This window comes from Ursus americanus, chromosome 1 (genome assembly GCF_024610735.1).
Source record: "Ursus americanus isolate L20-20 chromosome 1, mUrsAme1.1.p, whole genome shotgun sequence".
Classification (NCBI taxonomy): domain Eukaryota; kingdom Metazoa; phylum Chordata; class Mammalia; order Carnivora; family Ursidae; genus Ursus; species Ursus americanus.
In genome coordinates, this window is record NC_142127.1 from 89,807,319 (window position 1) to 89,828,664 (window position 21,346).

At 50.7% G+C, this 21,346-nt stretch overlaps 2 protein-coding genes across 5 annotated transcripts; one reads left to right on the forward strand and one right to left on the reverse strand.

The window, feature by feature from the left end:
- The first annotated feature begins 10,842 nt into the window (after positions 1-10,842).
- On the forward strand, positions 10,843-13,795 carry ZFAND2B (zinc finger AN1-type containing 2B). 4 transcript variants are annotated; one of them, XM_045777661.2, is made up of 10 exons: positions 10,843-10,929; positions 11,052-11,124; positions 11,404-11,498; positions 11,739-11,870; positions 12,002-12,153; positions 12,407-12,499; positions 12,578-12,638; positions 12,736-12,803; positions 13,126-13,198; positions 13,508-13,795. In XM_045777661.2, exons 2-10 carry the CDS (start codon positions 11,070-11,072, stop codon positions 13,544-13,546), a joined length of 768 nt encoding a protein of 255 aa, XP_045633617.1. In that variant the 5' UTR covers positions 10,843-10,929; positions 11,052-11,069; the 3' UTR covers positions 13,547-13,795. The 4 variants fall into 4 exon arrangements, with proteins under 4 accessions (XP_045633617.1, XP_045633615.1, XP_045633616.1 ...); XM_045777659.2 differs by having other exon boundaries at positions 13,404-13,581; XM_045777660.2 differs by having other exon boundaries at positions 10,864-10,929; positions 11,049-11,124; positions 13,404-13,581.
- Positions 13,796-13,929: 134 nt separating this feature from the next.
- ABCB6 (ATP binding cassette subfamily B member 6 (LAN blood group)) lies at positions 13,930-21,320 on the reverse strand. The gene is made up of 19 exons (XM_045777650.2): positions 20,458-21,320; positions 20,006-20,143; positions 19,570-19,756; positions 19,316-19,417; positions 18,964-19,147; positions 18,216-18,337; positions 17,580-17,689; positions 17,160-17,225; positions 16,857-16,982; positions 16,636-16,712; positions 16,483-16,546; positions 16,281-16,366; positions 16,031-16,088; positions 15,721-15,825; positions 15,120-15,294; positions 14,882-14,994; positions 14,543-14,637; positions 14,400-14,468; positions 13,930-14,210 (listed from the first exon to the last, which is right to left on the reverse strand). Exons 1-19 carry the CDS (start codon positions 21,004-21,006, stop codon positions 14,108-14,110), a joined length of 2,529 nt encoding a protein of 842 aa, XP_045633606.1. The 5' UTR covers positions 21,007-21,320; the 3' UTR covers positions 13,930-14,107.
- Between the last annotated feature and the right edge of the window lie 26 nt (positions 21,321-21,346).

The following is a 21,346-nucleotide window of genomic DNA, read 5'->3' on the forward strand; positions in this document are numbered from 1 at the left end:
TCCCCCTGCTTGTGCTCTTTCTCTCTCAATCTGTGTCAAATAAATAAATAAAATCTTAAAAGAAAGAAAGAAGAAAGAAAGAAAGAAAGAAAGAAAGAAAGAAAGAAAGAAAGAAAGAAAGAAAGAAAGAATCAGGAAGTCATTTTGCCCTGATCTGTTAACCTCTGACAGTGAGTAATTACTGATGCTGTGATTTGAACTCACTCAGAATAGTTCCAATTTTACATTTCATCTAAATCAGGGTTTCTCAACTATTGACTAAATGTACTCTTGACCTTCTGAGCCAGATAATTCCTTGTCGGTGGTGACAGGGACTGTACTGTTCAGCTAGAATGGATAATAGCATCCTTAACCCTCTGTTAAATGCCAGCAGCACCCTCCCCCCGGTTCCCCCCCACCCACACAGATGGTCCCTCGCAGCAAAATTCCCCCCCCCCATTGAGAACTATTGGTCTAAATTATACTGCCTTTGGCTGTATGGAAAGAATACTAAACTTGGAATCAAGTTGTGAGTTTGAAGGCTACTTTGGCCACTGTCTATAAATGTTTATAAGCACACGTTCCAGCATAATAGAAAAGCTACCTGGTCCTTCAGCCTCATGTCTCTGCCCATTTCCCCCCTCTAATTTGATATTCCAACCACAGCACAAGTATTTGTAATCTCTCATTCTCATTAGTCACTGCTTTGCATTTGTGTCTCAGTCAGGAGGAATATGGTTCCCTACTTTCCCCCTGACCAACTCTGACTCCTTTAAGACTGAGATTTTCTTATCTTTGCTTTCTTATTTTTCCATTTCTTTTTCTTTTTTGTTCTACTTTCTTGATTTTACATTGCAACCATTCTTCTGAATTTTTTATTCCATGATTATATTTTTTTTATTTCTCTTTCTTTTTTTATTTACTTATGAGAGTATGAGAGAAAGAGAGAGAGAGAAGCAGACTCCCGCTGAGCAGAGAACCCAACTTGGGGCTGGATCCCAAGTCCCTGAGATCATGACCTGAGCTGAAGGCAGGTGCTCAACTGACTGAGCCACTCAGGTGAAGCTTTATTTTTTATTTCTAACCACTTTCTTTGCTTTCTGAATATCCTTTTTTATAGTTTCTTCCTCTTGTGTGTTAGATGAAAAATCTGCTCTCTGAAGTTGTTGCATTAATCATTATTAATATGTCCTATAACTATACATAATATATAATTGCACATAAAATATTATTATATAAAATATATAATAATTAATATTATTATAGTTATATTAATTATATTTTTATGTTCCCTGCATTGTCCCTACTGCCTCCCACCCCCACATTTTTTTCTATTTTGTTCTTTGTCTTTCATGGGAGAGAGAGCTCCCAATCCTAGTTTGTTCCTTTCTGTTTGAGCAGAGTTTCCTAAAGGTAGACTGAATACTCTCCAGGTATGAGCAGGACTCAGCTTGGCATCTTCCCTGTAGGGTGGTTTGGTGGGGACAACCATTTTGTTGGGAACCCCCAAGTGCCTCTATTTGTGGATCTTTTCTCTTAGGCTGGTCAGTTGCCCTACAGAAGACTACAATTTCCAGGCTCGGGAATATAAACTCGGCTGCCAGTGCTCTGGAAGGGAGATATAATCAGGGTGCAGTTTCTGCTCTCCCCCATCAGCTGCCTCTGATGACCCTAATCCCAGAATCCCTCTGGTCTATTCCCAGGAGAGCACACCGCCTGCCTTCTGTCAGGGTGAGAGGGCCGATCATCCGGCTGCCCGGGTCAGAGGAGGGAATCAGGAAATCTAAATGCTCCTTATACAGATCTTCAACTCCTCCTTCTGTTTTCAGCCTCAGCCTTCCATCCTCCCTTCAGAGTTACCTGCTGCTTCCCGTCCCAAGCCTTTCCAAGGCCCTGCAGCCCAAAGTGGCTTGTTCCCTAATCATCCCTCTTTTGTAACCTTTCCATTTGCCAAGATGTTTTTTTTTTTAAGTAGGCTCCACGCCCAATGTGTGGCTTGAACTCACCACCTTGAGAGCAAGAGTCCTACATTCTGCCGACTGAGCCAGCCAGCTGCCCCCATTCTGAGATTTTTTTCCCCAAGATTTATCTATTTATTTTTAGAGAGAGAGAAAAGTGTGGAAAGGGACAGAGGGAGAGAGAGTCTTAAACAGACTGCATGCTGAGCACGGAGCCTGATGTGGGGCTCGATCTAACCACCCTGAGATCACAACCTGAGCCGAAACCAAGAATCAGATGGTCAAGATGGTTTTTTAAATTCATATCTCCATGTATTCTTTCTTCCGCTCTCTTTATGTCTTTATTGTTATTTTAGTGGAGTTTGAGAAGGGAACAAACATAAAGCGTGTGTGCTCAATCTATCATATTTAACAGAAAGTCTCTTTTCCACCTCCCTAGACTCTTGTGCACTCAGTCTCCTCCTTTCCCTGCTCGTGGGGGTGGTCTGTAACATTTGCAATGCCCTTCCCATGCCCTTCCTGTGGCTGGAATACCTTTGGCTTGTCTGCCTGGAGAATCCTCACCGTCCCTCCCCAGCCCTGCTCCTGAGCATTACTGGCACCCTTCTCGGTGTTCTAGAGCCTATGCACATTCATTGGAGCATGGCTACGTTAAGGGAATCTTAAATAGCATTTATTTTATATTTCTATCTATCGGGATGAGGCATAAAATATATTTCTTGGTGTAAGTCAAGACTGAATAAGTTTGAAAGCCACTGTATTGGGGCACTTTTCACTTTGAATTAGTTGTTTATGTGTCATTACTACTAGACATTGAACAGCTAGGGGGTAGAGACCATGAGTTAGTTATTCACCTTCTTTATGCCCAGGGTATTATTAAGATCCGACCAATAATGCTGGTCAATATTTAGTGGACTGGATCAAATATATATAAGATCGCTGTGCAACCCATAAAGTCATATGAATTTGAACTGGGAGTCTCATTAGCTCACAGGAGAGCCAGGGCACTCGAAGAAGACAAATGACGGTATTGTCACAAAGATTGTATGTATGTCACACACCTGAGGCAGGGAGGCCAACCTCAGTGAAGGCAGAGCCGTGCTGCTCTACGGATCTCCTGGGATCTGAAGCCCATTCCAAAGAGGTTCCCCATCCTGGTTATCTCACTTAGATATTTAAATCCCTTGCTATGATAGGGCGTTTGATTGTTAATAACCCATGAGGAGATGTGGGATTTCCCACAAACATTCTGAGAAAACCACCACTTAAGATTCCTCTTTTTCAGTTGTTCAGAAGGTCACAGAGTAGATTTCAGGGCGGCCATGTTGTATCATGATTGAGACAGCATGGGACTTAAGGCAAGACAAAAATCTGGCTCCAGATCCCATCTCCATAAGCAAATAACTTACCTCACAGTCAGTTTGCTCATCTGCGAAATGGGAACACGTAAGATCTACTTCAGAAGGTTTTCATGCAGGATTAAATAAACTAACACATGAGTAAGAGCAGGACAGTTAACAGAACAGTTTCCCTTTCCCTTCGTGTATGCCCTCCTTCTCTAAGAGTCGATTGAGGAGCAGGAAAACCACTGAGCAGATACCACTGAGCTAATATTTGAGCCAAATTGGGCCGCAGACATCCTTGCTGACATTCTCACTTTGACCTTGTCTGCTTTAAACCTGCTGACCCTGCAATAAGAGGTATCTGGTCCCGACCCCACCTGCTCAGCTGTAGAGTTGCTGATTTCTGCTGTTCCAGGGTGGAGGCTGTGGCTCAGTTACTCACTGATCGGGTCCATGTGGGCTTTGTTGGGTTACAATAAGAGAGACGTAGGCAGTGCTCAGACTGTTAACCCCTAGCTTCTGACGCAGCTTGGTCAAGGTAGAAATGTTATTGGATTTCTCTGCTTTATTCCTTTATTCAGGAAGCAAGGAACCTACATCCAAACTCTGCATCAGGGAGTGGTGACTTTGATCTGCTCATCACCCTTTTTAGGTCTCGGTGAGCTCGTGGCCGTTGATCTGCACGAATAGCTTAATCTAGACTGTCACCCATCATTTAGGAGAAGTCTTGCCCGAGAAAAGAGAAGACCCAGAGCTTCACTATTTCTTGTGGTCTCTGCGGTGTCTGAAGTAAGTCTTGTGGCGGTTAAAACATTTTGGCTCATGCCCAAGTAAGAGTTCCAAAGATTTTATTTTTAGGGTTCTCTAAGCCTTTGGTTATCTGAGCATCGTGGAGCAGGAGCAGGGAGAGAGACAGTGTTTATCTTTGTTTAGTCTGTTTCAAACAAGGTCCCAAAAACTGAAAGCCTACAATTCTAAATCCACCGATGAATGTAGAGAGAGAAAAAAAAATTCTTGAAACCAAATGATTATGGTTTAATATGAAGAGGGTGATTTACAATCTGACAGTTGTATGTTAAAATAAAAGCACTTATAAAGGGGCACCTGGGTGGCACAGCGGTTAAGCGTCTGCCTTCGGCTCAGGGCGTGATCCCGGCGTTGTGGGATCGAGCCCCACATCAGGCTCCTCCGCTATGAGCCTGCTTCTTCCTCTCCCACTCCCCCTGCTTGTGTTTCCTCTCTCGCTGGCTGTCTCTATCTCTGTCAAATAAATAAATAAAATCTTTTTAAAAAAAAAGCACTTATAAAGCCCTAGAAATTATTTGAAATTAAAAATTAGGAAACAATATTAACGTACAGATTATAATGTCAGTCTATCGCGGAGTCCTACCAGAGCGGTGAGGGGAGGGGCTGTAAGGTTGGTTCGGGTGCTCAGAAATCACTCTACTGCTACCACCACAGCCAACACCATAAATAGACAATACACCAGCAGAAAGTTCCAAGTGAAGGCATCAAATGTTCATTTTTATTAATATCAGCTTCCATAACAGGTACATCACAAAAGAAGCTTTGGGCTTCAAGATGCGGAAAACTTTGGGGGCGCCTGGGTGGCACAGCGGTTAGGCATCTGCCTTCAGCTCAGGGCGTGATCCCGGCGTTATGGGATCGAGCCCCACATCAGGCTCCTCCACTATGAGGCTGCTTCTTCCTCTCCCACTCCCCCTGCTTGTGTTCCCTCTCTCGCTGGCTGTCTCTATCTCTGTCAAATAAATAAATAAAATCTTAAAAAAAAAAAGATGCGGAAAACTTTGTTTACAGGAACACTTACTCTCATATAACAAAAGGCCAGATGTGGTGCTCAGGGTAGTTAATTTACCAATGACCCCGGGTCTTTTCCATCTCTCTTCTCTGCAGTCTTCAACATGTTGGCTCGTCCTCTCTGCTTGCTCCACTCACGGTCACAAAATGGCTGCCTAAGTCCTGCATGTCACAGGTCAGGTTTAGAGCAGAAATAAAGTGTCATCTGAATAGATAGTATAGGGACACCTGGGTGGCTCCGTTGAGTATCTGCCTTTGGCTCAGGTCACGATCCTAGGGTCCTGGGATTGAGTCCTGCATCGGGCTCCTTGCTTAGCAGGGAGACAGCTTCTCCCTCTGCCTGCCGCTCTCCCTGCTTGTGCTCTCTCTCTGACAAAAAAAAAAAAAAAAGAAAAAAAAGGAAAAAGAATAGATAGCGTGTGTGGGGCGCTTGGGTGGCTCAGTAGATTAAGCGTCTGCCTTCAGCTCGGGTCATGATCCTGGGTCCTGGGATTGAGCCCCGTGGCTGACTCGCCGCTCGGAAGTCTGCTTCTCCCTCTGCCACTCCCCCTACTTGTGCTCTCTCTGTCAAATAAATACAATCTTTAAAAAAAAAATAGTATATGCATATAAAGGTTTTATTTAAATCATGAAGGAAGGAACTGGTAAAGAATACAAAATTTGGTGTTTTCAAGGAAGAAATATGTATATCAATAAATGAACAAAATTACTAGGTTGGTTACAAACTGATTAACATTCCACAGGGCAAAAAAATAATGCTTTGGGGGTTAGTTTCTTCAAGGCTATATATGAACAACACCTTATCAATTTCCACAGGTCAATGCTACAAACTGTAAACTGTGCTTTTATCAGTAGTGGGTTGTCAGCGAAATATAACAACAGTTATATTTCCAAGAGCAATAGGTGAAAGTCAAGTAGGCTTCTTAGAAAAACTCCAGCATTATATATTTTTAAGAACATGATAACCATTTTGTCTTTTTCAAAGTTAAGGATACATTTTTCTTTCAGATACAAATTGTGTTACGTGCTTTAACCAAGGGGAATGAAGGCAGCTTAATTGGCTTAGAGCAGTTGGGCTTCCCCCACCCCCACCAAAGTTTGCAAACCATTAATGGGATGGTGGGATGGGAATCAACACAGTGAATGGGCAACCAGATTTTTAAAAAATGAAATAGAATAGAATATCAGAGTGTATCCAACATAATAAGGTCAAGTATCAGTTTTGGCCTCTGTGAGTGTGTGTTGGGTTATAAAATGGGTATTAAATGTTGGTAGTAGTTAAAATTTTGCAAAACATTGACTTAGGCCATTTAAGACTCATCCTGGGGGCTGCAAAGGGATCCATGTAAAACACAACTGTTTGGAAAAGGGTGATTAAAATCATGGCTTTGTCCTCAAGGAGGGAGATGGGGAGAGGCTGCTGGGTAGGCAGCGACAGAGTGGGCTACAACAGGAGACTGGCCGAGTGGTGCTCAATCCCGTCGTTCTCATCCTCAAACCACAGGAGCTGAGAAACCTTCTGCCACGCGGGTGTAGCTTTTGACCCGGGCCCTTTAGAAAGAACATGTTGAGCCTGCCGTTGGTGAGCTCCCAAACTCCGTATCTGTGAAATCCAGCTTCAGTTCTGCGAGATTTGTGACGTTAAGTGACCCACCCCCTGCTTCACTACTTCAAGCTCAAGATGGTCCACATATCATAAAATGTATCCTTTATTTCCCCCTTGTGACACTACACTTCTCCCAAATACCTGTTTTCCTTCACTGACATAATAACTGAAATGTGATCTGGGCACGTGGCCATCCAGCTAAGGACTACATTTCCCAGCCAGGGAATGAGCGTGACGGAGCCAGGTATGATCACGTGACTAGGTGCTGGTCAATCCCAAGTGCACAGAAGTGATGTATGCAAATTCAGGGTCATACCTTCACATCACTGGGGGTGCCCTTTTCCTCTCCCTCATTCTGCTGCCTGGAGCAAGGACTCATTTGGGACCACATGGACAAAGGCAACAGCTTAGGATGGGGGAGCCACAAAATAGGAGATCACTAGGTCTTGACAGGTGCTTTCATACCAGCCCTGGGTTTTACACAAACAAGAAATTAAACTTCTTTCTTGTTTATGCCACTGGTTTTGAGTCTCTGTTATGGAAGCATAACTTGTTTCCTATCTAATATCCTCTTCTTACATATGATTAGTAGAAAATAGAAGTTTGAAGGGCAGGGGTACATAGACATTTGGCACATCTGTTTTTAAGGTGTGTGGACTTAAACCATACTCTCAGACAGTAACTGTTTGCCTTCACGTCTGGGTTCAAAAACCCAGCAGGCTAAGGATTAGATAGAAGGTCAGAGAAAAACAATTCTTGCCCATGATGTATGCTGCTTAGATTAGATGAAATCATATTCAAAAAAATTTTTTAAAGATTTTATTTTTTTAAGTAATCTCTGCACCCAATGTGGGGCTCAAACTCACAACCCCAAAATCAAGAGTCACGTGCTCTACCAACTGAGCCAGCTAGGCGCCCCATATGAAAAAATTTTAAGTAAAAAAAAAATAGTCAAATATTAGCCCTTTCATAAGTGTAAATCTCGCAGAACTGAAGCTGGATTTCACAGATACGGAGTTTGGGAGCTCACCAACGGCAGGCTCAACATGCTCTTTCTAAAGGGCCCGGGTCAAAAGCTACACCCGCGTGGCAGAGGGCCCTTACGTGTATACCTGTATCAGAAGCCTCCGCACCGTCATCAGCCTGACTCCAGGTTGTGATCAGAAATGCTGACAAGGGGCACCTGGCTGGCTCAGTTACTAAGCTTCTGCCTTCGGCTCAGGGCGTGATCCCGGAGTTCTGGGATCGAGACCCACATCGGGCTTCTCTGCTGGGAGCCTGCTTCTTCCTCTCCCATTCCCCCTGCCTGTGTTCCCTCTCTCGCTGGCTATCTCTGTCACATAAATAAATAAAATCTTAAAAAAAAAAAAAGAAATTCTGACAAAGTCTTGAGAAATATCCTGAATCTAATGGGATGACTTATAACTATCTCAAAACAGACAAAGTGAAATCAAAGAATAATAGCAGTTAGCCATAGTTCTGTTGGGGTGTAGACTTCGGGAGGAGGCAAAAGAATTAGGTAATGAGATGACTTAAGCCCATATATGTGAGCTACAAGATCAACCTCTTTTTATGAAGTTCACTGTGTCCCACCGCGGAAAACAGAGTATTGCAGATAACAATCTCTTTTCCTGTCCCCCATTCAGTATGACAGTACGGAAGCCTGGCAGATGGCCAAACTGTAGGTTATATGTTACTGGATCCGTGGTTTTATGAACACTGATTCTCTTGGCCTCGATTCCAAATTCTTGGGAAAGAAACTGATTGGCCAAATATTGCCCAATATATCAGATGCTCCTGGAGCCCTGTGCCATATTTGCCCGGTCCATCTATGACTTCAGCTGCCGCTGTGGACAGTTCATATAAGCCCTAATGGCTTCCCACCTCAAAGCCCAGCCTTGCCATTTCTGCCTCAAGGCAAAGCCTCCATAGCTCAATCAGCTTGCACACGTGTGCAGACTGGATGTGCAAAGTGGGCGTGGAGAGTTATCACCACTGGCAGCTACCCCCAACTCGCGGCAGACAAGAGTCAGCTCCGCCTTCTGTCCTTTAGAAAGACAATTCTGAGGTGCATTCTGTGTGGTTTCTCCTATGGTTCCCGGTGGAATTGAGCTCATATTACCACAGCAGTAACCAGCTCCGTAACATTCTTTATTGGCTTTCCTTCCTTCCTTGTCTCTCTCTCTCTTACTCTGGCTAGGATTACCTCCCACATGAACTACCTGCGCCCAATTCCTTGTGTCAGGCTATGCTTTTGGGGGAACACAAACCTAGACACCCAGTACGTGTCAGATGATTACTCCCAGACCAGTCATCTTTGGAAGGGCAGAAACATGGCTGTCCTGAGCCACCCCAGAGTGACCCAGGGTGTGAGGGTGGGTTGAGGGAAGCAGCTGTCAGAATTTCCCTGAAAGAATGGCCAAAGGTGTTCCATACATGAGCCCAATGTTTGGCTGAACTTTTGCATAGATGTAAGTCAAAGTGTTTCCTGAAGATAAGGTTGGAATTTTTCTTTTAAAAAATTTTGAGTACTTTATAATTGCTCTGGGAATAGAATCACCCCCCGCCTCCATTTTATCCCTTCAGTGATATGTTGGAAAGTGACTTATTTTAAAATATCTATGTCATATCTAAACTCTCTACTGAGTTCTCACTAATTCTAAACATTGCCCCCACTCTGGTTCAGGCCATCATCATCTCCTGCCTGGATTACAACTTCCTACCTGGTCTCCCTTTTTCCAATCTCACACTTCCCCCGATCTCTTCTCCACGCTGAAGCCAAAGTGACTTTCCCAGAATACATACCTGATCATGTCACTACCCCAATCATGTCACTTCCCTGCTTAAACCTATCTCTAGTCTCTTGCTATATTTATGTTGAAATTCTCAATACTGCTGTGGCCTCCACTATCTGAAATAATTTGGCCCCTGCTACGTCTCCAGCTTCACTTCCTGCCAGACTGCTTTTTATACCTAAGATCTGGATGCCCCAAGCTTTCTTTTTGTTTTTATTTAAATTAAATAAATGTTTTTACTTAAATTTTAAAAATTTAAATTTTTATTTAAATTAGCCAACATATAGTACATATTAATTTCAGATGTAGTAGTGTTCAGTAATTTATCAGTTGCCTATGGCCCCAAGCTTTCTTAAAACTCATCTAAAGGACCTCCTTCTCTCTCTATCTCCAGGTCTTTGTCCCTGCTGATTCCTCTGCCTGGAATACCATCTCCTTCCACTCTGTTGCTTTCTCCCTTGGCCTTCACCTAGCCAACATCCACTCACCCTTCAGGTTTTGACTAAAAGAATACTCGTCCATCCTAGACTAGGGGTACCTGAAAAATATATATATTGCCCTGTAACTCATGTCTTTGCACATAACATCCAGTTGCATCTTCATATGTTTTTATTAATAAGCCCCCAGGGGCCCCTCAGCGCTGAGCTACTGAGTTCTCACCTGTGAGAACAGATGAGATGATGACATCCTGACACAACTTACTTCATTCTTAACGTCAAAACAACTTTACTTGTAAAAACAACCTTTGAAATCACATCAAACCCACATAAAAAACCCCACACAATTCTAGGCCCTGCGCTGGGTGTTAGGGACCCAGAACAAGATAGAGGTAGTCCCTGATGTCCCAGTACATTTATGTGCGCGTGTGTGAACAGCTTATTACAGTAAGGTGATAGGGGCGCTAGTACAGAATCGGGGAGATCATACAGTAGGCGCTCCTAACCCAGACTGGGGAGGGTCTGGGAAGTCTTACAGAAAGGGCATCAGAGGTAAACCCGGAGGAAGGATCAGCAGATTCGGGGAGAAATCTGCACTTGGAGGAAATATGGGAGTCGTCAGCTCGTGGACAGTGAGAGCAGCCGTGGCAGTGAACGAAAGGGCGAGAGCGAGAGAGAGGAGTGGGCGAGGGATCCAACTGTGAAGGACCCCAAGCCACCCCAGGCCTCCTTCCTCGAGATCTCATCTATCCTCGCCCTCGCCGGCGCCTCGGCCACTCTGAAAGCTTAGCCGGCGCCCACCACCCCGCAGCCACTCGCAACCACACCCTCGCCTCACCCAGCAGGGGAGGGCGGGACTCGGCTCTGCAGGGGAGGCTCCTCCCGCCGCCCAGAGACTGCGCGGGACGAGCCCGCCCTGCGCGATGACGTCAGCACGCCCGCGCGCGCCGGGGGAGGAGTGGGAGTCGCTGTCCGGGAAGGGCTGAGGCTCCGGTAACCCCGGCAGGGCGGGGGAGAGGGAGGGGCGGGGCAGGAGCCCCCTGGAGTGCGGGGTCGTGGTCCGGACCCGGAGCGAGAGCCCTAGACGCGCTCAGCACCAATTCTTCTGCCAGCAGGCCCCGCCCGGCCCGGCGATGGAGTTTCCGGACCTCGGGGCTCACTGTTCGGAGCCGAGCTGTCAGCGCTTGGGTGAGGGGCGGAGCGCGTGGGGGCGGGGCCGGGCCGAGCGGGGCTGGGAGCTGCAGGTGGGGCGAAGGGTGGGCTCCGGGGCTGGCAGTGCCAGAGGAGGGCGGGGATCGAAGTTGGGGGCGGTGGCTAAGGGGGCGTGGCTAAGAGATAGTGGCCTAGGACTGGGTGCAGTTTGTTGCAAACCGGGCGGCGTTTTTCCTTCCCCTGAGTGGAAGGCTCGAGTGAGTGGGAGCGACGTCGAGGTCCCGCTGGACCTGCAATCCGACCCGCTCCCTGCAGATTTTCTGCCGCTCAAGTGCGACGCCTGCTCCGGCATCTTCTGCGCAGACCATGTGGCCTACGCCCAGCATCACTGTGGATCTGCTTACCAAAAGGTGAGGGGGCGTTCTGAGGGTGGGAGGGGGCTGGTGGAGGATGCTTGCAGCATCTCCGGAAGCCCTCTGCCTCCCATTTCCTCTCCTTTATTGTTTTTCTGAGGCTCAGTGCTGGAAACATTGTTTCCTTGTGCGTTTATAGGGGGCATATCCAGGTTTTTTCAGGGAGGCTGTTTCAGGACCAGAGATTTGTTTGGACTGGGAGCGGGTCACAGACTGACCCCTACTCCTTAACTCTAGGATATCCAGGTCCCTGTATGCCCACTCTGTAATGTGCCTGTGCCTGTGGCCAGAGGGGAGCCCCCTGACCGCGCTGTGGGGGAACACATCGACCGAGACTGTCGGTCAGATCCAGCACAGCAAAAACGTAAGGTAAGCGTTGGAGGGGTTAGTCATGACCTGGCTGGTACCATGGATGCTTGCAAACCCGAACAGCTGTTATGATGGGATTGGAGAACGGGGTCAGAGTCTCAGCAGAGACAAACCTTCCCTCTGCACCTCAGATCTTCACCAATAAGTGTGAACGTTCTGGCTGCCGGCAGCGGGAAATGATGAAACTGACCTGCGAGCGCTGTGGCCGAAACTTCTGCATCAAGCACCGTCACCCACTGGACCATGATTGCTCTGGGGAGAGTCACCCAACCAGCCGGGCAGGGTAATTGCAACCAGGTCCAGTGCTTGCCTTTGGGATCACCCCATCCTTTTGGAACTGACTCAGCCTCTATCGTTACAAGTTGGGGAGCTTCAAACCTGTTGCATTTGGCTGGAGGAGTCTTTTAGCTTCCTATTCAAGTGTGTATTTTTCCAGACTTGTTTGGAGGAACTCCCCTCCTGACTTCCTGGGTAAGGCCTGGGAGAAGCATGCAAGCTGTTCTTGGAGGCATGCCAAGAGTGTCTCTTCCCTACAGACTTGCCGCCATCTCCAGAGCACAAGGTCTGGCTTCTACAAGCACCGTCCCCAGCCCAAGTCGGACATTGCCTTCATCTACCTCTCCCAGCAGGTAGGCAGGCCTGCCTGTTTCTTCTCTCCCTTTTTTCCCTTCGCTCTCTGACTTCAGCCTCTTGAATGTCTGCCGTAGAGCAACAGCCCAGTCTCCATTCCCGACAGCCCCTCCAGTGATTGCCCTGCAGAATGGCTTGGTGAGTTGGGTGGAGCTTGGGCGGACCAAATCAACACCCCCCCCCCCCCCGGAGAATAAGGTCCAAGGCAACTGGTCTTCTTTCTCCTTTTTCGCAGAGTGAGGATGAGGCTCTGCAAAGAGCCCTGGAACTGTCCCTGGCAGAGAACAAACCCCAGGCCCCAAGGTGCGTCTTCTGGTGAAAGGGTGGGACGTGGGCACAGGCTCAGTTTGGAGGGAGGGCAGTGGGACTCCTCCAACCCCATGTAGGATAATAATTAAGAACCTGGGCTCAAAATTCAGCTTATTAACCATACGACCTTTGACAAGTTCTTGAATCCATAAGGGTTAATTTTCTCTAAAATGGAACAGTACTCCTACCTATGTTGTAGGGTTGTGTGAGGACTGAGAGAATACTCAGAAGTGCTCAGCACAGGGATGCCTAACAGGTCAGATGCTCACGTTTTAGACATTATTGTCACCCAACTTGTGCTGTCCCTCCCTCCCAGTTCTCAGGAGGAAGAAGACCTAGCTTTAGCACAAGCACTGTCAGCCAGCGAGGCCGAGTACCGACGGCAGCAGGTATGAGGACTGGGGAGAGCTCAGGTCCTGCACTGGGAGGGGAGGTGGGGAGGGCTTTCTTCAAGTGGTAGAGCGTTTTGGAATGGTGGTGAGCCTTTCGTTTTTGGTGTGACTCCAGCTCACACTGGACTCCGAAGTGAGGACTGGCCCTCATTTCCTTGACGTCGCACCCTGTCTTCCCTTCCTTCCCCTTTCCTTGCTCCAGGCCCAGAGCCGCAGCTTGAAGCCGTCCAACTGCAGCCTGTGCTAGGGCCCTGGGCTTGGGGAGGGAGGCTCAGCTGAGGAGGACTGTGGCCCCCACACCTCTAGGGTACACAGGGAGAGGAGGCTGGGAGCAGCCAGGAGTGAAGACGAGGAGGCCACCTCCAGGGAGCGTCAGGAGCAGCAGCTTGTGGAGCCGAGCCTACAGAGGGCCCTGCTGGCCTCTCCAGCTGCCTGGGAGAGAGCAGCTAGAACCGTCCGGTGGGTGGGCCCTCGGCGAGTGCGGGCCAGGCCCCGTACAGCCCCCTGCATCATGTCATCCCCTTTACACTGAGGCTGCCCCCATGTCTAGGAGGCAAGGAGGGGCCTAGAAGGAATAAAGGATCTTGGCAGTCACTAAGACCTCCAAGTGGTGTGTTTCTTTCTCCTGTCCAACCGAAACCAGAGGAGTCCTGTCAAGAATGCTCCCCTGACCTAAGGGTAGAGGCCCCCCCCCCCCGCAATACCCCACACCAAAGTCACAAGGATCCTAGCATAGTCCACACTTTTATTTCCCCAAAAAGTGCTTTTCTGAAAGGTTCTTTTCCCCAGCTATAGCTAGCACCATAACCCAACAGCGGGATGAAATGTGCCAGGAAAAGGGATATGTCTTATTCCCTTCTGAGTTATCCTTCAGGAGGGACGTGGCCACAGCTTTGGTCACTGGTCTCAGTCTGGAGGTTTGGCGTCCTCAGAGACTTCTTCCTGTCCCCGCTGCTGCAGCTGCCACATGTCCGCATACATGCCGCCTCGGGACAACAGAGCCTCGTGCCTGGGGCAAGGAGGAGGAGGAAAGTGCGAGAGTCTCAACTACCCGTTTAACCCCGAGAGTCCTCACCACCAGCCCACAGAGAGGAGAGGGATCGGCAAGGGAGCTCCCTCAGACACGCCTCGGATTTCACCTTTTCCTCAGGCCCCCGGTTCCGAGGCCTTGCCCTGTTTATCCTGCGCTGTTCCTTACCGTCCTCTCTCCACAATGCAGCCATCCTTAAAGACGAGGATCTGGTCAGCGTCGACCACAGTCGAGAGCCTGAGAAATCAGAGCTGAGTTATGCACCACACACTGCAAGTGGGTGCCCGCCGCCCGCCACCCCGGTCCCGTACCTGTGCGCGACCACGATGGTGGTGCGGTTGGCACAGACTTTGGCCAGAGAGGCCTGGATGGCCCTCTCGTTAGACGTATCCAGCGCTGACGTTGCCTACAGAAAGGATCTGGGTAAACCTGCCCCTGCCACCCAAAAGCCCCGTGGAAGGAGGAGGATACCAGCTGCTCACTGAGACTTTGAGAATCAAAAAGAACCTTCTCTTCACCTTGAGAACTGGAAGGTGTTTTTATGGAGCACAGATTCATGCTGTCCATCCGCGATGGGACACTGCCCAGCAGCAATGGCCTGGGCATAGGCAAGGGAGGAAGGAGGGGAGCAGGCTGCCCAGGGCCCTCACCTCATCTAGCAGAATGATGTCTGGAGCCTTGAGAATGGTGCGAGCGATGGCCACACGCTGCTTCTCCCCGCCACTCAACTTGAGGCCCCTCTCGCCCACCTGCGTCTCATATCCTGTGAATATTGCCCACCTTCTTCAAGTCACATGTCATACGTTTGGTTTCTGTGGCCAGATGGGCAGGAAGGAATGGCAGGACTGAATCGGGCAGGGGACAGACTCTCTCTGCATGGAAGCTCACCTTCGGGGAAAGTCAAAATGGCCTCGTGGATGCCTGCAGCCTGAGCAGCAGCCATCACCTCCTCGTCCCCAGCTGTGATGCAGCCGTAGCGGATGTTGTTGGCGATGGTGTCATTGAAGAGGACGGTGTCCTGGGGCACGACTCCGATGTGAGACCGGAGGGAGATCTGGGTCACCTGGAGTCAAAAGACCATATGCCCCAGGCTGTGAGACTGCCCCAACGCCCGCTCCCCCAGCCTGGGAGGTAGGATGGGCTGGGGTGGGGGGAGGGGAAGCACATGAGATGAGGTATAGGAATCCTGTCACCACCATCCCAAATCCTAGCTGTGTGGGCAAAGCACTCAACCTCCCTGAGTCTGTTTCTCCATCTATAAAGAGAAAAGATGCTTTTTATGCCCATGACTACTTTACTTGGGTAGGTCACATGGTGCTAGGTAGGCTGAGATCTCCAGCTGCAGCTTTTTGCAGGGGTGACCTCTCCTTCTCTCCCTGGAGAGTGGCCGGCACTTCATAGAGAGCCATTCTTTCACACACTAAATCACCCCTCTCCTAAATCACCTAAATCCGCCCCTAAATCACCATCTCCTCCCTAGCAACCTTACCTGTGAGATGTCCTGCCCGTCTATGCGGATGCAGCCGGAGCTGATGTCATAGAAACGGAACAACAGGCGCAACACTGTGCTCTTCCCTGCTCCCGATGGGCCTACCTGGTGCATTGGAAACGGAGGGAAAACATTTTCAGGCCAACTGGCTTTTTAAGGCTTTGCTCTCCAAGAAGCCACCAGTGTCCACGGAGGCCGCTACATTCAATCCTGTGGCCTGTCGTGACAGGATTCTGACTCCACAGCCTGGGCCACAAACTTCCATGAGCACCGGAGTAGGGAAACTCAAGGAGTCTGGGCCAAGTCTCACCAGGGCCAGCGTCTGTCCCGGCATGACGGTGAAGGACACATCCTGCAGAGTTTCTCGCCTGCAAGGAAGGGTGGGCATGGTCAGCAGGCCTGCTGCACTCCCAGTGACTCCATCCACCAGCAGAGCTACTCCTGGGCCCTGCCCCTCCCCTTCCAGGCAGTGGTGGGCTGAGAAGCAGGGATGGGGGGGTGGCCATGTGTAAATGGATGATGGGACAGGGGGCTGAGAGGTGCCAAAAGGGGAGGCTCACCCACTGGTATAGCTGAAGTGCACATTCTCAAACTCAATCTGGCCCCTCTGGAAGCGCAGGGGCCCTGCTCCGGGGAGGTCCTTCACCTAGGAGAGTGCCATCCCGTGCGTGCTGCCACCATAGGTCTGGTATTCCCCAGACACCGGGAACACCATGCAGACTCCCGCTTCCCACAGCCCCCCACTCGCCACGCCTCACTCACTTCCGGCTTCTCTTTCAGCAGGTCGAACATGTTCTCCATGTCGATGAAGTTTGTCTGGATCATCCTGCAAGAACAGTGCTGGCTGGGGCTCCTCTGAGGAGCTGGGGAAATAACCGCGTGCCCCGGACAGGTGAGGGTCGGAGATCAGGTTACCTGTAGTAGGTGCCAAACCAGTTGAGGGGCATGTACAGCTGGATGATGTAGGTGCCAAACAGCACGAAGTCCCCAACCTGCGGCGATCCGAGGAGGAGGAGGACAGAGTCACAGGAGGCCCGCCCATCTGCTGTCACCTCGCCCACTTCCCACGCAGGCACCTGGGGGCCCAGACACGGACCCCGGGCCCCTCTTCCCTGTCCCCAGCGCGATTCCCTCACTTGTAGCTTCTGCTCACTGACGAAGTATGCGCAAAGCAGGGAGCCAGCAAGGAGCCCGAGTCCAATCACCAGGTTCTGGGTCTGATTTAGTAAAACCAGTGAAGCGGTTGACTTCCACTCCAAATCCTGGGGCAATGATTTGGGGGGGGGGAGGGAATGTCACATACACACTCTCACCAAATCCAAACCTGAGCCCAGGCGTCTTCAACTTCACTTTTTCAGCCCAAATTGTACTCCCCTGGCCCCTGGCAATGCCGCAAGCTAGGCCGCCGCTCTCAGCAGACGTCAAACGAGCACGCTCACCTGATACTTGAGGATGGCCTCTCGGTAGCGGTCCACTTCGTAACCTTCGGCGTTGTAATATTTCACCTGACAAGGCCAAGCTACTGTTGTGAGACACGGCTGCAGCTCGAACACCTGGATCATTTCTTCCAGATTCCCAATGCCTCCTTCCTCATTTTGTATTTTCTTTCTTTATTTCTTTAAACTTTTATTTTTAAGTAATCTCTACACCCAACGTGGGGCTTGAACTCACAACACCGAAATTGAGTTGCATGCTCTTCCGACTGAGCCAGCCAGATGTCCCTCTGTCTTCCTTTGAAACAGCACCCGCCCACCCCCCTGCCCTCCCCGCCCCTGCAGCTTCCTGACAGCCCTGCTAGTCCCAGCCCCGCTGCTTCACATCTCCGTGCCTCACACTACTGCCACCAAGGCCTTCATTACCGTCTCAAAGTTTAGCAAAGAGTCCACAGCTCGGGCCCGGGTAGCATTCTCCTGTGTGTTCATTGCACGTCGAAACTTTGTTCTCCACTCAGTGACCACAATGGTCACAACTGTAGAGTGACAGGAGGGGGAGGAAGGAGAAGAAGAGATCAAGACATCGCTCCCGACAGCAGAGAACACGGGGGGATGTGTGCTGCCTGCCACATACACACAAATCTGGAGCTGTAGACCAGGGACCCAGCTCCCCAAGGGAGAGAGGTGAGCTCCCCGAGGGCAGGGGCTGTGCCCGAGACATGCCCACAGCCTGCACAAAGCCTCGTGTGTGAAAATGCTCCTGGTGACCAAACGAAGGCCAGCAGCATCTGGTTACACAAATGACGTTTCTCCTTGACTTGAACCCACAGCAGGCCCCTAATGTGACCAGGATGCCCTTCCCTGGCCCTCTAGCCGGGCTGAGCTCTAGCTCCCCTGGCAGAGGAGGAGGCCAACCCATCACGGTGGGGAGCAGCAGGAGCTTATTCAAGTGCACTAATCTACAGCCTCCCCTAGCTGGGCCACCTGAGTCAGAGGCAGGGCTCATGCCCAGGGAAGTCCCCAGAACACTTGGGGGAGACGCGTCCACCTGGCAGCACTCACTGAGGTAAAGACTCATGCAGAGAAACACGATGAGGCCAAACCAGGCGTTGAAGAACATGCTGAAGTAGATGATGCCGATGGTGATGTCAGCCAGCGTGGGGAGGATGTTGAACACCAGGTAGCTAGGAAGGCAAGTCAGGCCGCGAAGGAAGGTGTAGGGGCTTGGAGCCAGCAACTCTGCCCCCAGGATTTTCAGTTGCTGGTGTGTTTCTCAGTAGCAACAGACTAGAAGCAAGCGACACGCCCCTCAACAGGTGGATGGCTAGATAAAGTCAAGCATGCCCCCGGTACAGAATGCGCCGGGTCGGTTATACGGAGCGAGGAGGACCTTCGTGCAGGGCAAGAATGTATCTCCGTACCATTTTTCTCCTAAGGCAATTCTGAGAATGACACCTATGCTATGATCCCATGTGTCTTAGGAAAACCCTCCCCAATACCCCAGGAGTGCCGTGAGTCTGCACAGACATATGTCAAAATGTCTAGGGCAGAACTCAACATCCTAGATGGGGTGGGAACCTCTGGAGAAGTGAGTAGAATTTATAAGGTACTTGTTCCATTTTATTTGTGTTACTATGACAACACGGCTATGTTTATCTTAAAATAAAAAAATAAAAATAAACAAAAACAAAAATAAAAATAAAAAAGAGGACGGAGAGGCACCTGAAGCTGTGTGCTTTCTCCTGCCAGCCCCTTCATTCCTGCTTCTCCAGCCCCACTGTCCCACACTCCATTTCCACTAGCCTGGCACCTGAGCAGCCCTGTGACACTGGATGTGCCCCGGTCCACAATCCGTAGCACCTCCCCTGTACGGCGCCCCAGGTGCCAGCGCAGAGAGAGCTCGTGCAGGTGGGAGAAGAGGCGCAGCTCCACCTGCCGCGACGTGAACTGCTGTACCCGGATCCATAGGAACGTTCTCAGGTTGCTCACAAAGCCTAGGGGGAGGTGGGGGAGGCCTCGGTAGAGCTGGGGGGCCAAATGACATCAGCCCAGTACCCCATATGACAGGTCCAAGAGCACCAAGGGGCCAGGGGAGGGATGCTTCGGGAAGGAAGAGGGGGTGAGGCCAATGCCAACCAGGGTGACAGCAGGGTCCCTCATACCTGTACTGCCAGTGCCACCCCCCTGGAGGAACTTGAGGATGACATAGGTGGTAACGGTCCAGGCCAGGGAGCTCCAAGGTGCCTTCTCAGTCAGCAAGTTCACTACGGAGAAAAAAAGTCAAAGCCCACTTCTGGCCCCTAGGACTCTCTTCAGGACCAACTGTTCCAGGCACCAGCCACAGCCCCTTTCTGATCCTCCAGCTCACATGGCCAATGAAGGACCAGAGAGCTGAGCTGGCACTTTTTCCCCTCACCTATGTCCCTATAGAAGATGGGGACCAACACATTCAGTCCCCGTTCCAACCCCATGAGCCCCAGGCAGAGGAGCACAACCAGCTGCAGAACTGGACTCCCTCGCGGCCACAGGTAGCCACTCAGGAGGCGGAGCTTCCTGCCAAAGTCTCGCCACGTAGATCTTGGTGGTGCCTCTGTTGACTGAACCTGGGATGGTGAAACACATAGGGGAGGGGAGCTCAGAAATCAAAAAGAAGTGCCCTAGCTGAACCCCTCTGGGGAAAATGGATGGGATTACAGCTCCCAGTTATCTCAGACCCACAAGTGATCCCCAGTGAGGTCAGAAAAGCTCACAGGGCACAAACTGAGATTTGGGAAAGAAATATCATGGTGGGAAAAAATAAGGCCAGGCAAGGAAATTCAGACAGACCCTAAGGTTCAGAAATTCAGGTATACCTCGATCCTCTCTACGTCTTGTTCCTCTTCATTAACCTTCAAGGCATAGGACTGGGGACGAAGTCCGGGGGCCCAGAGTCCCAGGATAAAAAGCCCTCCAGAGACCACATACCGCAGCACCCACAGGCTAAACTGAACCTAGAATAAAACGTGTCCAGAGAGCATCAAAGAAGACCAAAATGCCTTTGTTACCACTTATAACAGGGCTGGGGGTTGGGCTAGGGCACACACACAGGTCAGGGGCCCAGCATCAAGCAGGCTTTAAAAAAATCTAGAGTGACTCAGCACAGACACACCCACCAGCTGGCTATCAGCAACCAGGCCAAGCAGGCCTCCCCCTTCTTCCCTTTCTTAGAGGCATCCCAAAGTGTGGAAGCACTGTGACCAGACATACCATCTTTCTTCCCAGCCCCTGCCACTCATGATTCTCCTCTCCCCACGAGGTCCCTTACCTGCTGGCCCAAGTCTGCCCGCGCCCACCACCACAGTGGGTTGTTCCAAGACACAAGGGCCAAGTTCTCAGCTGTAAATGCCACAGTCCACAGGAGCAGGAGACCCGAGCTGTGCCTGAACTCGATCCAGATGCCCATTGCTAGCTTCTGCCAGGCCTGGTTATGTTCCACCACGAGCAGCCCCAGGCCACAGGCGCCGGCCAGAGTACCCAATATGGAAGCCGGCAGTAGGTAGCCCGGCAGCGGGGCGCCCCCGGCAGTGCCCACCCGGCCAACCAGGGTAGCTAGGGGCAGCGCCACCTGAAGTATGGCCAGGAGCAGCTGCAGCACATAGGGAGCGACAAGAGGGCCGGCGCTCCAGGACACCTCCCGGGCGCCAGCTGGCCGCTCCCGGCGCTTGCAGGGAAGGGCTAGCACCACGGCCAGAGCCCCCAGGGCCATCAGTATCGAGGGCATAAGCGTGAAGAAGAAGCAGGGACTCAGGCCACCCTTCACCCATGCCGGCCCCAAGGGCCCCTCGGCCTCGCAGTAGTTGCCCACAATCACCATGGCGATGCGTGGCCGCCGGCCGAAGCTGCGGGGCCTGCGGGATCTGCAGGAAGGGCAAACGGGACCGGCGGCTCGGGGCGGGGCGCGGATGCTGGGGTGTTTCCGGTCATGGAGCCGAGGGGTGCCAAGCCGCGGGGGTCCCGGGCAGGGACACAGGTGGGCCCGGCCACACTTCCCACTCTTCGCGCACGCGCCGCCGCCACGCACTCACGCAGGGCACGCACGCCGTCTTCGCCGTCCGTACGCCCCTCGCTCGAAGCCCGGGACCCTTCTGCCAAGTCGGAGCCCGAAGGAATGCTGGGTGTCTGACGGGAGCAGCTCCCTCGCGCAGCAGCCCCGC

What these genes read in the sequence shown, in the direction of transcription:
- ZFAND2B (XM_045777659.2), top strand. Translation starts at nt 11,070, where the DNA reads ATGGAGTTTCCGGACCTCGGGGCTCACTGTTCGGAGCCGAGCTGTCAG. An exon ending in GTGGATCTGCTTACCAAAAG is followed by an intron (nt 11,499 to 11,738) that starts GTGAGGGGGCGT and finishes CCTTAACTCTAG; the next exon opens with GATATCCAGGTCCCTGTATG. An exon ending in TCATCTACCTCTCCCAGCAG is followed by an intron (nt 12,500 to 12,577) that starts GTAGGCAGGCCT and finishes TGTCTGCCGTAG; the next exon opens with AGCAACAGCCCAGTCTCCAT.
- ABCB6 (XM_045777650.2), bottom strand. Translation starts at nt 21,006, where the DNA reads ATGGTGATTGTGGGCAACTACTGCGAGGCCGAGGGGCCCTTGGGGCCG. An exon ending in CGGGACAGACGCTGGCCCTG is followed by an intron (nt 15,826 to 16,030) that starts GTGAGACTTGGC and finishes CCAATGCACCAG; the next exon opens with GTAGGCCCATCGGGAGCAGG. An exon ending in ACGGGCAGGACATCTCACAG is followed by an intron (nt 15,295 to 15,720) that starts GTAAGGTTGCTA and finishes TTTTGACTCCAG; the next exon opens with GTGACCCAGATCTCCCTCCG.